General features: G+C 27.0%; 2 protein-coding genes across 2 annotated transcripts; both read left to right on the plus strand.

Annotated features, from left to right (window-relative positions):
* The first annotated feature begins 488 nt into the window (after window positions 1–488).
* Window positions 489–1,958, plus strand: LOC107448842 (uncharacterized). The gene has a single exon (XM_087163778.1). It carries the CDS (start codon window positions 822–824, stop codon window positions 1,911–1,913), a length of 1,092 nt encoding a protein of 363 aa, XP_087019904.1. The 5' UTR covers window positions 489–821; the 3' UTR covers window positions 1,914–1,958.
* Window positions 1,959–9,823: 7,865 nt separating this feature from the next.
* Window positions 9,824–17,407, plus strand: LOC147809034 (uncharacterized). The gene is made up of 6 exons (XM_087162753.1): window positions 9,824–10,202; window positions 11,466–11,712; window positions 11,796–12,033; window positions 12,585–12,871; window positions 15,598–15,783; window positions 16,319–17,407. The coding sequence occupies exons 1-6, from the start codon at window positions 10,003–10,005 to the stop codon at window positions 17,405–17,407; spliced, it is 2,247 nt and encodes a 748-aa protein (XP_087018879.1). The 5' UTR covers window positions 9,824–10,002.
* The last annotated feature ends 790 nt before the right edge of the window (window positions 17,408–18,197 follow it).

Genomic DNA, 18,197 nt, shown 5'->3' on the forward strand with positions numbered 1-18,197 from the left:
ATGTAGCTCCTTGCAATAATATACTGTATTTGCTCTAGATCACGCGGAACTCATTATATCATTGAATTCATTTCTTGTGTGATATACTTTTTAAATTGTCAACTAATTAGTATTTAAAGACCATTTTCATGAAATAATGTCTACCTTTTATCTTAACTTTGATAAATAAAATAGAAGAAAATTTTGGTTTTATAAATTGTATAATTTGGACCAAAAATAATAAGAGCAAGGATTTAAAACTCTTATCAGATTTATATTAACTCTAAGTTTATTCTTTACTTTACTTCTTTTCTTAACTTTAGAAAAACGTCCAACTCAAACTTATTGCCTGATAAAAGCTAAGCCAATAATTAAAACTTCGATTCCTAGGATTGATTTTATCGTGGTAGTGAGGAAAGCGCCAATCACGCGAAAAGAGCCCAACCCTGGTAATCCAATTGAGAGGCTGTTGCCATGAGGCAAATTAGCATTTCCTTTTCTCTCTTGGGATTCCTATTTTCCAACTCGTGAAATTGTTCAGAAGGTGTTTCAGGTGCCTATTGAAACAAAATTAGGCAACCGGAAGTGTTGATAGCAACTAATTATTTGTTATTGTCATTAACAAAGAGACAGAAAACAAAACTAGCTTTTTGTGTAGATTGTCATTGCACCAAAGTCTTGCTACAAATTGTTATTATTATCCAACAATAGAACATTTAATCTCATAATCATAAAATACGGATGTATTTGATTTCATATTGCGCAGAGAGCAAAGGAATTTTTCTTATGATCTCATTTACCAGTCTACTTGACGTTCTGTTGAATTTGAACAATTGTTAAACATGCTAGTCGTTAATGCTACTAAAATCAAAAATAAAACACGATTAACTGTTGTTCCTCATGTTTGTGGAATCTGCAAAAAAGCATTCCTTCAAGAAAAATCATTGCTAGAACATTTAAAATCTCATGATGTTGAAATCTGTGAATCTTTCGAGTCGAAGACAATAAAGACTAAACTAACAAGTTCAACGAAACGAAATTGTAATAAAAATATAAAAATTAATGAGACATGGGCTGTAGGTTCCAAATTACGCGATAAAGTTAGTACTGAGACTAACGTCATCGGAAAAAAGTTGCATATTTGTGAAATATGTAATCGTAATTTTTCTTCAAAGACTTATCTTTTCAAACACATTAAGCTCCATAAAGGAGATCGATCCTACCAATGTGATGTTTGCCAAAAATCATTCGTTCTCAAAGATAATCTTGTCAAACATTCAGTGACTCATGATCCTGATAAAAAACGCTATTTTTGTTTGGAGTGTGGTAAAGGTTTCACATCCCGTCAATACAAAGAAAAACATGAACTAATACACTTAGGAGAAAAGCCACATGTTTGTCCTGTCTGCAAAAAAGCTTTCACACTAAAAACCAATCTTAATAAACATATTCTCATACATTCAGAGGAGCGGTTACGATTTTCATGTGGTGAATGCGGTAAAGGATTTTCATCAAAAGCCTACCTTGAAAAACACCATTTAATTCATGCAGGAGAGAAACCTTACGTTTGTGGCATTTGTTCGAAAGCTTTTACCTTGAAATCCAATTTGCAAAAGCATTACCTAACGCACACTGGTAACAGAAAATATGACTGTACTGTTTGTCATAGAAGGTTTAAAAGTCAAGTTGCCTTAGAAAAACATAGTACATTGCATTCCGATGAACATTTGTTTAAATGTTTGTTGTGTTCATTTGTGTCTAGTGAAGGTGCAGAAATGGAAAAGCATGCACAGACTCATACAGTTATTTCTAGTTCTGATAAAGATTTTTGTGATATAATTTCATTTAAAGGGGATTGTGTTGGCTTAAATGAAATTGTGATTGAAAGTGAGAGTTGTGAAAATTTTAAATATGAGGAGCCTTTAAAACCCTAATAATGATATTGTAATTATTAATTAATTAAAAGATTTTATTTAGAATTGTTTCATTGCTACAGTTTTTTTTAAATTTTTTATAAATGACATAATGATGAAATGATATAATTTACACCACAAGGTGGTCAATTCCTATATATAATGAAGTTATTTTTTTTTTTTTTTTGATACATAGTTTTTAAAATATTGACAGTGTTTTCACTACAGCACGAGAACGCATATTTTTTTCTTTTCTCACATTAAAAAATGATTACCGCGAGAAATTCGCGCATTCTATAAATCAATTTTAAAATTCGCGAATTTCTCTCATTTTGGAAAAAGCTTTTCATTACACAATTTGGAATAAAATCCGTTTCACTTTTCTTCCTGGATCTTTCATTTGTTTTAACATCTGCCCCGTTATCTAGCTTCCCTATTTACCAGTATTGTTTAGAACCTTTTTGAACGACTAAACACTACCCTTCCGAACCACGGAACCCCTTTCAGAACACATTTCTCTGCAACCACGTGTTTACTGTAGGTAAGGTTTCCTCATGTAGGAGATTCAAATTTTTTATGCACTAATGAAAGATGGGCAAATACCTTGTAAAAGCAAAATCTTCTATGATGATGCAGCAAAAATATTCAATGCTTTGAAAAATGGAAGATGTTAAAAATGTATTATAATTAAAGAAATTATTTTTTTTTTCAAGTCTATTTGTGTTTTTTTAGTTTTTAGCAGGGTTGGCAAGATTTTGCCGCAGGTGGAAAAAACCATGGTAAATACCTGTAAAAACCGTCCTGGCAAAAACAGGTTTTTGCCAAGCAAATTGGCAAAAAGTGGCAAAAACCTATATTTTCCAAGATGAGAGGACAAAAACACATTTTTGATACAAAATTATTCCTAAAATTGAAATATATTTTATGAATATAAATAGTTACAAAAAAATTAACAAAATTATTATTCCATAATTAAATGATAATGTAATAATATATCATTTTAGTAGTTTAAAACATTATTGATTGGAAAATTTGTGATTATTCTCTTTTTTCCAGTGAAATGAACTTATTTTAAATTAATATAACTATAATTTAAAGCATAAAATATCTTATCAACATGTGTAGTTAATTATTGTACAAATAATAATTTTTTATAATAAATAATAATATTATACAAATAATAATATTCATTTGTAAAAAAACATATTTTAGGATTCTAAAATGAAAGGAGATCAAAAACTTTCAATCTTTTAAAAATTATTACCCTTATATTAATTATTAATATGTTAAAAATAATTTTTTCATGTAATGTTTCAAAATTATTATTCCTTATGATTGATTTAAATTTGTTTCAATTATTTTGTAATAATATTTAATCGGCAATTTAGATAATTTGGTTTTTGCCGGTTTTGACCAGGTTTTTGCCACTGTCCTGGCAGCACGATTCCAAACCGTAATGTTCCCAATCCTAAAGACGGGGAATATGCAACTTTTCCCCTCTTTCTCGGGAATACGTGATTCTAAGCAATGACGTCAGAATAAAATAGGTTTGTGCGCATGTACCTCTTCTGGAAAAGTCGCAGCATGTTGATATACAGCTTCGAAATGTGCGAAGCTGAAATCGCCATGCCTGAAACAACTATTTATGTCATTTTCATTAAACAAAAGAAGAGAATCTGCTAATTTCCTTGGTTGGAGTATCGACACATTAATTTAATAAAGAGTTCGTGAGTGATGCTAGGTAAGTCTAATTTTCTTAAGAGTACCGATAGTTCTTTTCCCACCCAACTATAAAGTTTTAACGCTTTTTTTTTTGCTAGTTTTTCCTTTAAAAACCTTTTCCAGAAAGATACTAAGTGAAATTACGTTCAATATGTAAATAAACAGTTAGGATATGTATGTTGAATTATTAAACATTATTAAAAATATATGTTCTTAGTAGTTATAGCTTTGGCTCCGTTACGAATATTATATTAAGTTATAGAATTTTTTATTTATATTACTTTATAAATTTTTATTGCATTTGATTTGTACTGTTATTAAGTATCCTTCCATTAACAGTCATATGCATAATTCATGTCATTGTGCAGCTCTAATGCGACGTAAATAAAGTACCTATTAATTATTAATCTCTTCTTAACAAAATATCGTGTATGACTTTAGTTTAAGGCATTATTTTTTCTAACCAGTAAATAATATAAACAATTGTATCTATTAATTTAATTTTAGTTGCATGGAGAAAATTTTTTAATAAGCAAGACATTTCTAGTGACAAAATATATAACCTCTTACATGAGGCACATCTTAGTTTTAAAACACCTTTCAATTTCACAATATATAGAAATTGATAATTTAATATTTGTTGTTACTATTATATTTTGTTGCTACAATATATTTTTACTTTTGAGATATAAAGAGTATGAGTAAATAAGTTACCTTATATTTTAATGTTTAAAATATCAAAATTTATTTTCAAACACTAGGTTTTTATATAAAGCCATTTAAATAACATGCGTAGGTGTGTGGAAATCAGGGACAATCTCTTCTGTCAGATGCATCTGCAAAGTGGCATCCCAATGTTTTTACTGCAGAAGACTAAAAAATATTTGTAAATTTGAAGGAAAAAAATCATTGGAAAGATTCATATTTATTAAAATTTAAATATCATAAACTCATTTTAATTCTAATGCATGAAGAAATTATGGTACTTATGTATTTCAGGTGCAATAAATAAGTAACCAAATTATTTGTGGTGTTTAATTAAAGTGGATAATGGGGAACATAATAGAAAGATTGTGGTAATAGTGTTTTTCTGACTCCAAAGATTGATAATTAACAATATTATTCTTTTTTAAAAATTATTGTTTCTAACAAAATATTCTTCATTTTCCTTAGTGTCAAAAATATTTAAATTTTAATGTTAATCAAATGTTATTAAAATTGTTTAAAAATAGTGATTTATCCTAACTCGTTTTCTTATAGTAAGTACCTACCTAATGAAACATAAAATTTCTAGTAAATAAAGTTTGAGTATATTTATTTGTTAAACAGATACCCCTTTAATTGGATGCTTATGGCCTCACTTTCTTTTTTTTAAATTTTCAGCTACATTTATGCAGACAGCTTTCTATTTGATGAATGAGATGATTTTTCTACTGTAAAGAGGATTCTTATCCAGAAACAAGTTTTGATATCTAAATTGAGGACAGTGGCTAAGCTGAACTAAATATCACATGGCATCTACAGTGAAATCACCAGTGCAATTAAGACAATGACAAAGGCTAGTAATAGATCATCAAGCAAGGTTTTAACTGATCTTCCAAGTAACCTCCGTAGACCAGCGGCTGCTACTAACTATCATTTATCATAAGTTTCATAATATTTTACAATGCTCTACATTATTTATGGACATCTTAAGTCTTTCTTATTCTTTTCGAAAAAAAGAGCTGTGATAATAGACTGTAATTTATTGTACTTAAAGATTTTTAGCTGCAATTTTCATTTTTTAATATTTTGAAATTTCTGTTACCTTTATATTTTTCAAACGATTGAAATATATAAAACCTGTATTCATGAAAATGTCTTTGATAAATACATATTTTTTAAAATAATCTCCATGCTTAAAATATCTTAGTATTATGCATTAAAATTTTGTGAAAAATTATATTTAATCATATTTTATAAAAAATAAAAAAAATTCATTGATGTCTTAAACAATTTTGTGTTGAAATCATAAGATAGTGGTCACATATAGTAGTAACTAAAACTAATTTCTTTGTCTGAAAATCATTGAAGACACATAGCACTATTTTAACAATGCTCATTCGAAATTGCTGTAAAATTTATGCAAACATTTAAGACATATTGAACACTTGTTGAATTCAGTTGCATACAACAATGAGCCAGTTCCTTCCAACCTTGAGTGCGATTGTTGCCCAGCACATTGCAGGTTCAAGTGAATTTGTTTTGTAAGCCTGTGCTTGATTGTATTTAGTTTTATATTATTTTAAAAACAAATGATCATGGATTTTATTTGACATGCTGTGCTATTGATTTGAATTCTTTTCTTAGTTGCTTTAAATTCACATAATTTTATATTAATTCTACTTAGTAAAATTTTTTCCTCTTTTTATCTGGTAAACAAGTTTTTTAAAAACAAATAGAATTAATTTGTTTTGACATGCTTTAATGCATTGAAATTCACTTAATTTGATTTTAATGTTTACCTCATTTTTTCTATTTAGTATAAGTTTTTTAAAAATATCCATTTGATTTTTCTACTATGCCTATCAGTCAGCTTACTAAAAGGCATATAATATATAAATTATTAGTCGAATGGGAAAAATGCTATTGGGATAATAAATTTAAAAATTTTTTTAAATTATATTGGCAGATCAAGTTAATTACTGCTAGTTTCTTATTTCCTTAGGTGTAGAAATTTTTTTTTTCTGTCTGTATGCATTATTCAAGTGTTTCGTTCTATGTTTGATCTGAGTATGAGACCAGAAAAAAATGCAAGTTTTCTTAATACCCATGATTCATAAAGTTATTGTTTTAATTGTACTATTTTTAATTATTATTATTTCTTCAAAGCTTTCAGGTTTAAGTAAAGTTATTTCACCTGTGCATATTACAAAATGTTTAAGTTCATTATATTGTTTATAAAATAAGATATCTGAGATGTGCTTTGAAATCAGTCCCCATTGATAATAATTGCAATTACTAAAATATATAATAATTTATTAAATTGTTATTATTTACGTAATTAATTGTTATAGTCGACAGTAACATTATTTAAACCTCATTTACAAATTCAAATTTATTCTGTTTCAAGTATTGAATAAATTTTTTAATTTTTTTTTCTGTTCTTTATGAGGATATAAGATTTTTTCTTCAGTAATATTATTAAAACTGTATTTCCAAAATTCTGTTTTCATCTAGTTTTAAACATTTATTTTAACTGCATTTTACGATTTAGAATATTTTATGAAAAAGTATATTCACATTGCTTAGCAATTAGATTTTTTTATAATTTTAGTATTACATGCTTTATAATAGTTTCATAATCCACAGTGGGTATTGAATATTGTTTTAGTGCTTTTGAAATAAAAATTATTGTTAAAAAATTATGGTGCTTTCTTTTAGATTTTTTTTACTATACATAACAAAGTTAATACCTGTTTTTGAAATGTAACTGAAAGCTTTCTAGCATTATGTTCTTTAATATAATTTTTAATGGGCATTTTGGAGGCTTTTTCTTGAGGGATTATAAATATTTATTTCACTGGAATTGTTCAATTTAAGGTTATCTTCAAGAATTGTAGTTTTTATTCTATTTAATGAATTTGTTTTAATAACTTGACTTTATTATTCAACATATTTTATTTGTGCAAATGTTTTTTCCCCCCATGACCCTGTCCTTAAATTTTTTGGTCCCTGGTGACCTACAAAATAAGAAGTGTTAATTTTTGATTTCCGGTGGAAAAGTATATAAAATGTAAGAAAGTTTAGATCAACAAACTTTATTCTGCCTTACCGAATAGAAACTCAGTTTTCCACAGCGGTTTCTATTTTTTTTTAATTCATAATTTTTATATTCTTTTCCTCCTTTATCAATTATGCAAAAACATGAAAAGTTCGCTAAGACTTAAAAATGTAAATTGGATGCAATCAACATTTTTTGTGTGTTTAATGAAAATAACTAACGTTTGTTAAAAGTAAATATTATAAATAAATAATGTTTCGATTGAGTATAGATCTTTTATTTATCCTTTTTTAACCCTTTATTTTCATGTACTGTTGCTTTCAATGCATAAGTATTAACACCTTTTTTTTTAAAACTTGAATTCTAAAAAAAAGTGTTTAATGCAATGATTGTAGAATATCCTATTTTACTGGCTTACAACTTGCTTCTTAAACAGTTGCCCAAAATTTTTTTATAGTTCGTATTTTTATCCTGTTTGGTATGTGTCCTGTTACAAAGGTTAATTAAAATATATAAGGATTATTACAATTCATATTATCTGTGGAAAATATCTCAATACTAATGTAATGTAACACTTGGTAAATTATTAATAAATTTGTTCTTTGCTTATTGTGGTTTCTTTCAAGTTACATACTTCAAACAAGCATTTTTCAAAATTTTTAATTCAACCCATTTTGCTTTATTTAAAAAAATTTCTGGTAAATATCCTCATCTGATAATCAAAATTTAGATTATGTATTTAGAGATAAATTCAAGTTCTTAATAATGTTTTGATATAAAACTTGAAATCGAAATGTGTGAATCTTAAGAAGCAACTTTAATCATGACTAATGAAATAATTTTTCCAATTAGTTTTAGAAAAGGCAAAATTTACAGGCAATACTGGTAACCAGTTTTTGTCTTTAGAAAAAAAATTCCCAACTCTAACTACTGTTTAAATTTTAATAAATCTTGTAAGTTGATTTTAGAATGAATTCATATAGTTATGTTATTATAAATAATAAAATTTTGAACTTTCCAAAAATAAATTTTTTTTAAAGAATATAAACTTTAATACACGCATTATTGATGCTTCAAATAGTGTTCTTAATTAATGGGAAAATTACGTTTTTAAATTAATCTAAACTGATATTTTCTATTTTATTAATTAATGGAGCTGTTTAGGTGGAAAATTTTCCCAGGAGTATAAAATCTGTTCATAAAACGAATAAATATTTTAGTTAAAAAATCCTTAGAAACAAGTGATAAGATATTACTTTATTAAAAACTTCATTCTTTCAAAAATATACAAATAGGAAAAAACAGTAGACATATTTCAAGCGCTCTAAAATAGGCACCCATTTTCAAGACACGAAGAAAGAAAAAGTGATTTGAAATATAAAATGTGAAGGTACGTATTTTAAATCACTTGTTTCTTCGTATTCGCGTGTGGCAAAGTCTAAAAAAAAATGCAAGCTTTAAATATGTCGATCATTTCCAATGTATATATTTTTTTATCAAGTTATGTCTTCTAGGTTGTTTCAAATACTGTTACATATTTAAAATAAAGTAATCTACTTAAATAAAAATTATCTAATTTTCATTAAAAAAAGTCGAAAAATAAAACATGCTTTTGAAATTTTATTACTCGAAAAATTCTTTTTATTTTTTTTAAGGTCAAAAACCAGAATTCATCGAAAACTAAAATGTAAATTTATTAAAAACAAAGTACGCTTATATGTGATTACTTAACTCAAGATATCGCCTGCCAAAATTAATTAGCATATTTAGGGTTAGTTAGTTTAATTAATATTTAAGTTAAGGCCCCTCAATATATCAAGGTACATTCTATGAAAATATATGATTGCTGAAAAAAAAAGGTCTTCCGTTTTTTTTTCGCCCTCAGTACAATGGTTATTTAATTATTATTCAAAAATTAATTTTAAAAGCATTTCTAATTCAAATTAAAACTATCAAGACACTCCCCCCCTTATAAAACGAAAAAGTCGGTACGCGCCTTTCAGTTTCCAATCGTTACTTAAAACTCCTATCTTCAGAAAATCTTTATATCTATAAAATCTCCTTTATAGCCTTACATAATTAGTCCATATACATATATATATACACACAATTTGTTTCTCACGAATACCATATATATATTCTTATTTTTTCAAAATCTTATTAAGAACACATGTTCTAAATTTTAGCTTTCCATTTTCTTGATACTTAAATGATTCATATACTTCCATTAACTATTTTTAGATTTTACTGTAAAAAATGGTTTAGTTGTTATTGCTTAAAACCCATTACAAAATCCTGTAATTTTCAGTGAAATATTTCAACAATTTTTAAATTTAACATTGAATAAAAAACTCCTCTGAAAAAAATACTCCAGTCTGAAGACATATTTCTTCTATCTCTGGTGACCATAGTTTTTGATGGTCTAAAAGTCGGTGAAAATCCTTTGATTTCTCTCTCTGGAGTGCCAACGTCCCCACCCACAGGATCAGGGGTCAATTTGCAGGTGCAAATGTGGGGGTGTCAAGACATACTGGCAGTTTTAATCAAATGCAGACTTCTTTGTTTAATCTTAGCATTAGCGTTATTTTGTAACCCATGTTTTAATGCTGGCTTTTAAATTTGAGAATGGAGTTGAAAAGAAAAATACATTCCGAATTGGTTAAGTTTTATCCTAGTTGCGTTTTAGATGAAGATTCAAAAAATGATGAATTAATAGTTCGTCTGAGTCTACAAGATGTTAGTGAAGTTGAAGATTTTAAGAACACACTAAGCGGAATTACTAATACGGAGTGGATCACCAAAAAGGAAAATTCTGATTCTGAAAGGTATGTTTATTCTAATCTTCTCTGTCAAAAACTATATGAATTAATAAAACTAGCATATATATGCAAAAAAAAAAAGATATTAATTTCTATTAAAAAATATTTAACATAGTATATTATGAGAATTAGTTTAAGCATAATAAGTCTATTGTCAGAAATTATTTTGAACCATGATCAGAATAAATCTTTATTGGTATTATAATAAAAATAAATGTATAAATTACTGACCAGAACAAAAAACCTTTAAGCCAAAAACCATGTTTTATAATCATATTTCTTTTTAGCCTATACATGTTCATGGGCATCCACAATGAGAAACAAAAGTGTGCACTGGAAAATCCAACAAATTTTAATTTTTAGTTAGCTGTTATTGCTATTAATTTTTTATTCTAAATAAATAGAAATATTGCTACTTTTATGTCATATTGCATCTTTGCAAATGCATTAACTCGGCCTATAAGTTGCCTCTTTTAATTTAAAGCTACAAACCTTATTTCTGTTAATTATATGTGGTTAATTAATGTTGTGATTAAAAAAAAATTACATTTATCAGACAAGAAGAGCTGGCTTACTGTTTATCTTTTACTAAACACAGCCTTTGTTTATTTTTAAAAAAAATTCACAAAAAATAATTTTATTAATAAAAATTATATTACTTAATAATATTTTGAGTTTTATTTTAACATTAAAATGCATGTTAAGGATTTTTGTAGGCTAATAAAGTGCACAGCAATATTATGTATGATAATATGTAATTTTTTAAAGAAACTTTAAAAAAGGGGAAGAAATAAAAGACTTGTCACTAGGAATCTAGGATAAAATACAAATATTTCAGGTAGAGACAAATGAAATCTAAATTTTAAAAAAAAAATTAAAAAGGAGAAACATTATTTTGCATGCATTTCCCCTTTTCCCAAATATTTGTATTTTAAAAAAACAAATATATGGATAAAAATTTTATTTAGCTGTGTTTTCACAGTATTTACATTCTATTTTTACTATTCAATTATTCTTAAAAATAATTTTCACATCACTTTATTTTCAGCATTCGTGATTTCCTTTTTGTAATGATAAAGGCAATAATTTATTGTAGTAAAATTAATGATTAAAGGATGAAAAAATATAGAACAATCAGCTCTATTTTAAACATGGCATATATAGAACATTTGATTCATATCTTTTATCTTAATAGTTAATATAGGAATAGTAAAACAGCTACTATCACTGTATAAATTCTTGTTGATATAATAAAATGCCCTATTTCAGGTTTACTTTTTGGAAAAGATGGGTCTGTCAGCACAATCAACTTCATAAATCCCCTGATTCCAAAAGAAATGCAAATTGTAAAGCCCAAATGACCCTAATCATAAAGAAAATAACAAAACACACCATAAGAAAGGACAAGTTTTTGAAGCAATCACCTCCTTTACCAGTTTGGGTTACTCTGAGCACACAACACACTCATAGTGTTCATTCTGCAGAATCTCTTCGAATGTTAAGAGTTACTGAAGAGGTACTGGCATATATATTTGTGAATAATTTGTTTGTCTCTTTTTTTTTCTTTCAATAAAATAATTAGCTTTTTTGCATTTTCAGGTGAAAAACAACTTTAGTGAATATTTCTCTTCTGGAATGACTCCAGCAGAAGCTATTATGCATCATGAGACAAAATTTTTATTGGATAATAACTATGAAGATTTAGCAAATGCTTCTAAGAATCCTACGCGAAGACAGGTTCATTATTTGCATGATTGCTGGCGCACTATAAATTTAGGATCTTACTTAACCCCATTAGAGAAATTAAGAGAGAAAATTCCATCATATAATTCTAATGGTAAATTACTTTATTTTTTTTATTTAACTACTGATTCTGTATATTTAAAGATTTGAGAACTGTTTCATATACACTAATAAAAATTACGAAGCTGAAATAAAAAGGGAAATATAAGAACTTTATTATTTTAGAGAGACAATATTTTAAGCATAAATAATTGACCTCAATTGTTTGATCTATAAATAAGTAGCTTGCGAATTTTTTTTAGCAGCATTAATGGTACTACATCCTAACTCCATATGCTTTTGTCAATTCCTTGCTTTTCTCTTTAAAAAAAAATTAATAATGGGAATTATAACTTTATTTGTTCATACTTTTCTTGGAAGGGAAAAAAAACATATTTTTTTCTTTCAAATTTTTGTATTTAAAAAAAAACTTTTCAAGCAGCTTTATTACAAGAAGTTAAATTTGAATTAGATTAATGTTAACCTCAAATTAAAAAAAAGGAAGAAACAAAGATATTTTAATATAACAATTCAACATAAGCAAAAATTATTTAATTAAAAATATTTTAAATTTAGGCATTTAATAAAATTTTTAAATATTTCTAGGTTCAATAATAAAAATCTATGATGTGAATGATGGATGGGCAGTGCTTCTTGTTTCTCCAATCATGAAAAGAACCCAATTTTTGGCAGCTTCAAAAGAAATGATTTTCATTGATTCAACATGTAGCTGTGAGAGAACGTCATCAACTCTAACAGTTCTATTGTCAGCAACAAAAGCTGGAGCTATACCAATAGCCACACTTATTCATAAATGTCAAACTACAGAAAATTATCTTAATGCATTCACATTATTAAAAGAAAGTTTTCCCAAATGCTTCGGAGGTGAAGATGTAAGTATTTATTTTTAAAACATCTTATTTACATAAAGCAAAGTAATGAAAAATTCATCTTTTCTTAAAAGATTTATAAAAATAACAATAAATATATTAATTTAATAGAACCTTAATAAATATAAGCAATCTAGATTCATTAAGTGAATAATTCCAAGAAACTGAAAAAAAAAATTTTTTTTATTCGATAATTTAAAAATTTCATTCGCTTCAAAAATTATAAAAATGGAATATATCAACATGTTTCAAGAGCTATTTTATTCTGATATGTAAAAATTTTCTGCATTTTCCTCATTCACATAGGGCAGGGATGGCGAACCAATATCACGCCACATAATATTTTGGGCACGCCACCGATCATGAAGTTCATTGTGAAGCAATTTACCAATTAAATTAAAATTCACAAAAACAAACATAAAAAAATAAACAATTATTAACAAAAAAATTACAATTAATGCCAAAAAACAATTAATTACCATAAAAAACAAGCTAAGAATAAATAACTAGCAAAAAAAATTAACAGACCTGCTTAAAATAACATCTTACAACCTAATATAAATTATTTGTCATCTAATTTGCAACAACAGAAGTCATACTGATGTTACTTTAAGTTGAATTACGCTTATAACTGAGACATTGCGAAATGTATTCTTTTTCATAGTAAATAAAGAGTTTTGAGTTGATAGTATTTAGTGTTATTATTTTCCCAATTATCACGAAGTCAAAATTGTTTGACGGTACGTTTATGACCAAATTAAACAATTTTTTTTTAGAAAAAATGGCACGTTGGTGCATAAAGGTTCGCCACCCCTGATATAGGGTGAATCTAGAAAATGGGTGCCTATTATAGAGAACTCGAAACATGTTTACTTTTTCCACCTTTACAATATTTTTAAAAAATTAAGTATTTACATAATCTAGATTATAAATTCAAGATTAATAAAACTTTTCACAGTTATTTAACTTAAGGTAATATAATATATCTCAAATGTGTCTTTAATACAGTACAGAACCCGATATCCGGAAATCAGAAAACCGGAAAACCAAAAAACCGGAACGAAATTCGATAAATTTTCCCGCCATTTTTAAAAAAAAAAATTTTTTTTCCTCATAAGGTTTTAGGATTTTTTTTTCTTTTTTGAAAGATGTTCACCTTACCATCATTTTGGAAATAATCATTAGTGTATTACTTCATCGTTTTTTCTTCTTTTTAAGATTATTTCCAAAAAACATTTTTTTTTTTAGTTGGGTTTAACAATAAAAAAACGGCTTTTTGTAGCGATTCAGAAAACCGGAAAAATCAGTTATCCGGAATAGCGATGGTCCCGATCGTTCCGGATAATCGGTTCCCTACTGTACATACACAAGTGCATGACAACATTTTGATGAAAATTACCATTTGAGCTTAAAGAATGAAAATAAAAAAAAATCCTAACTATATAATTTAGAAATAAGCATTGAATTTCTCTAGTTAAGCAATGTATTGTTTCATTATACTGTATATTTTAAACATCTGATGGATTTAAAATTTATAAAATTTAGTCACTCATAAATTAATTTTCGACTCTGTAAGTACCTCTTAACTCTTTTTAAATAACTCTAAAACCAATGTTTTCAGAAAAAATATGAACAATTTCTTTAATGAACAAATTTTAAAATATGTAGTATAAAACCTTTTGGAGCTTAAAAACTTTAATTAGTATTTCAAAACATTTACTAACTGAAGAGTTTCCATAAAGTTTCAATAGTTCCATTATCACTCATATATCATTAAGCCATAATAAAATAATAAGAATAATGCAGGGTTCCAACTCTTTAAACAGAGCAAAAATTATAAGACTTTTAAGGACTTTTTAGAAAAATTAAGGACCTTAAACATAGTATGATTATCTTTAATCGAATACCACCAGTGACACTTATTTACTTTTCTTAAAAATCAAGTTATAAAAAAAAGAATAAGAAACAATTTTATTATAATGTAAGTACTGATATAATTGTATTAATTAACAGGGTTCACCGAAGTAGGACCAAATAATTTCAGCTAACCAGGGTTGGTTTTTTTTAAAAAAAAAAATCTTCAGATTGTTAAATGTTAACAACATCTATGAAGCTAAACTGTATTCCATTTTTAATGATTTCACTGAAATTGAATTGTAAAATTTAGTGCAGAAATTAAAATTCGCATTTTTTCCATACATTTAAAAAGAAGAGTAAATAATGAAATCTGGGAAACACATTGAAAAAATTATTAAAACAAGTTTTTACATTTCGCTGTCAGGCACGCATAACATATTCAGTTGTGGGTCGATCATGCTAAATATTAAGTTATGCCAAAAAGTTTGTCTCTCCAAAATTCTCTGCCGTCAATGCATGGTCTCATTCTAGGTGATAAAAGATTGACTTTTTTAAAAAATATTTTTGCAAGACTGAAAAAATTATTCCTATTAAGTAATAGTGAAGCAGAAAAAATTAAGGACTTTTAAGAACCTTGTACCAAAATTAAGTACTTTTAATGGCCCTTATTTTCCAAAATAAGCAGTTTTTAAGGACCGTGGGAACCCTGTAATATCAGAAATGTTTCCATACATTTAACAAGTTATGTTTGTATGCTTCATGTCCATTCTTCATTAAAATGCCACTATTTAATATACCAGGCTTTGATATAAGATGAAAAAAAAAATTTTTATATAAATATTTGAACTCATCAAAGAAACATATTTTTCTAGTTCCCTGCCATATTCATGACAGACGACTCAACTGCTGAGAAAACTGCATTAGCCACTGTTTGGCCGAACAGCACTCAACTACTGTGCCATTTTCATGTAGCCCAAGCGGAATGGCGTTGGCTATTTTCAAAAAATAGCAAAGTTCAGAAGGAAGAAAGACCTAGACTAATGAAACTTTTCCAAAATGTAAGTGTCATACATGGATTTATATTTCAACTAATTTCTTTTTAAACATCAATGGATCAATGCGAGGAATGTTAACAATATAGTATATTTTATAACATTAATTTGATTTTTTTTTTTTTTAATTAAGCAGAAAATATTTGTTCATAACATAATTTATGTACATAAGGCAAGCCTCAACTCCAGCACTCACCATGGCTTGAAAAAACCTGGATTTCTTTGGGGGAAAAAAAAAAAACAAAAAAAAAAAGACTAGTATAACTAAGGGCTAAAAAGTAGATACCGAAGGACTGGTTCATTCCTCATTCAGAGCTGAAGCTACGATTTCTCACCTCATGACATCTAGAAAAATCGCATCCAAGGGAAATAATTTTACTTAAATACTAAAGCCTTAGACTTACCCTGTGAAATTAAGAAATATATGCAATTATTAGATATAACTAATTATTATTAGATATAATTATTATTAGATATAACTTTACTTCCATTACAATAAGATAGTAGTCTAATTAAATTGTTATTATTAATTATTTTTTAGGTAATGTATGCTACTACAGAAAGAAACCTTTCTGAAGCAGTAAGGGAAGTGCAGAAGGAAAAAAAGCATCCGCAATTTGTAACAAGATTTAACTCCTTTTTCCTAAGAAGAAAAGAATGGGTCTTGCTAGATAGATCCCTAACAAGGGATAATAATACCAACAACTATGCCGAATCAACAATTCGCATAGTTAAAGATATTGTCTTAAATAGGACAAAAGCTTTTAACGTTGTAGCATTGATAGAATTTTGTCTGGAGGTTTGGGAAAAATTTTTAGCAAGAAAACTTTTGGAATATGCACACTCTCGCAGGAGAAATGTAGACTTAATATTTAAATCGGTATATGAGAAGAGTAAATTCATAAAAGATGAAAATGTGCGAGAGTGTGCACCAAATTTGTTTGAGGTGAAGAGCGATAATGTTAATAAATCATACACTATTAACACTGATTTAGGGGTTTGCACTTGCCCTACTGGAATGTATGGGGCATTTTGCAAACACCAGTGCTTTTTCCTTATGGAAAAAAAACTTTCTTTGCCTAATGCACCCCCCATTTCAGTAGAGGAAAAATATGCATTGGCCAAATTAGCTTTAGGTGATAAGTGTCCCCCTCCTTCCTTTTTCTCTGAGTTTATAGAAAGAGATACTTCAAATCCTCCTTCACTAGAGGAGGAAATGTCAGCAGAAAATAACCAATCTTATGAAACCTGTGACATGGAAATAGAACCTCTCAATCAAAATGCTAATGATGAAAAAAAAAATGAAATGGCTGTTGAACTCGATAGAATAAAAGATGTTCTTTGTCAAAGTACATTAAAAAATAGAAAAGTTAATGATATTGTTAATAAATTAAAACAAATCAAATCAGCCGATGATTTTGACAAACTAATGTTTTTCAAGTCTACTTTTCGTGAAAGAAAAATTAAAGTCCAACCGACTTCTATTTCCAGACGGAGAGTAGGCTTGACTCGCACTAAAACAAGAGTACCAGGTGGACGGCCTCCTGGAAAAATAACCAAATCTCTAAAAAGAAAGAGATGTTTAAAATCAAGTATTATCAAAAATATACCAAACGCTAAGTCACACTAGTCAAATTAATAAATTTTAACCTATTCTATTGTTTTCAAAATTAACTTTAATTTTTTTGTTACAATTTTTTTTAAACATAAAATTTGTTCACTTAATAACTTAGTGTTAATAGTATCATATTACGGATTCACAAACTTTTGTTTTTTTCCAACTTAAATTTTAATTTAAAAAATTCTAATGTTCTATAGCCATTTTCTTTCTGATGAGATAATTAAATACATAAATTCTTTTATCGAAATTTCGAAATTTTTTTAATAAATACTACAAATTCTTTTAATTACAAGGAAATATTAAATTTTTTAAAATCAATCTTTTGGTTATTTTCTGCTGATATTTGGGTAGCTCTTTGCTATAAAGTTTAAATGGTAGACGATTAGTCATGGTAATAGTTTAAGAAAATATTTTAATGTATTCACAGGAATAAACTTGAAAACCAAATAATGTTTATTTCCACATTCCCTAACTGAATGACATTCTTGAGACGCCTTTAAAAACATAAGAATCAATTACAAGTTAAAAAATATATTTGTATTTCACTATTTTAATATATTCATAAACAATTTTATTTTAAATTACTAAATCTAATTAAACTACTAATTATTTGCCAAAACAATAATTTTCATACTAAAGAAATCTCTGACATAAATCTTTATCGATGTTATATCACTATTTGAAAATAGTTCATTTATTTCAACAAATCTTCAGTGTTAATAGTGTAAGATTTATTAATTTTGCGCAATCAAACCAATTATTTTTATTTATTGTAATATAGCTGTATTATCTCATGTGT

Source organism: Parasteatoda tepidariorum, chromosome 5 (assembly GCF_982258835.1).
Source record: "Parasteatoda tepidariorum strain Cologne lab strain chromosome 5, Ptep-v5.0, whole genome shotgun sequence".
NCBI classification, from domain to species: Eukaryota; Metazoa; Arthropoda; class Arachnida; order Araneae; family Theridiidae; genus Parasteatoda; species Parasteatoda tepidariorum.

Coding starts and splice junctions, on each gene's coding strand:
- LOC107448842 (XM_087163778.1), top strand. CDS start 822: ATGCTAGTCGTTAATGCTACTAAAATCAAAAATAAAACACGATTAACT.
- LOC147809034 (XM_087162753.1), top strand. CDS start 10,003: ATGGAGTTGAAAAGAAAAATACATTCCGAATTGGTTAAGTTTTATCCT. Junction 11,713..11,795: donor TGTTAAGAGTTACTGAAGAG/GTACTGGCATAT, acceptor TTGCATTTTCAG/GTGAAAAACAACTTTAGTGA. Junction 12,034..12,584: donor TCCATCATATAATTCTAATG/GTAAATTACTTT, acceptor AAATATTTCTAG/GTTCAATAATAAAAATCTAT.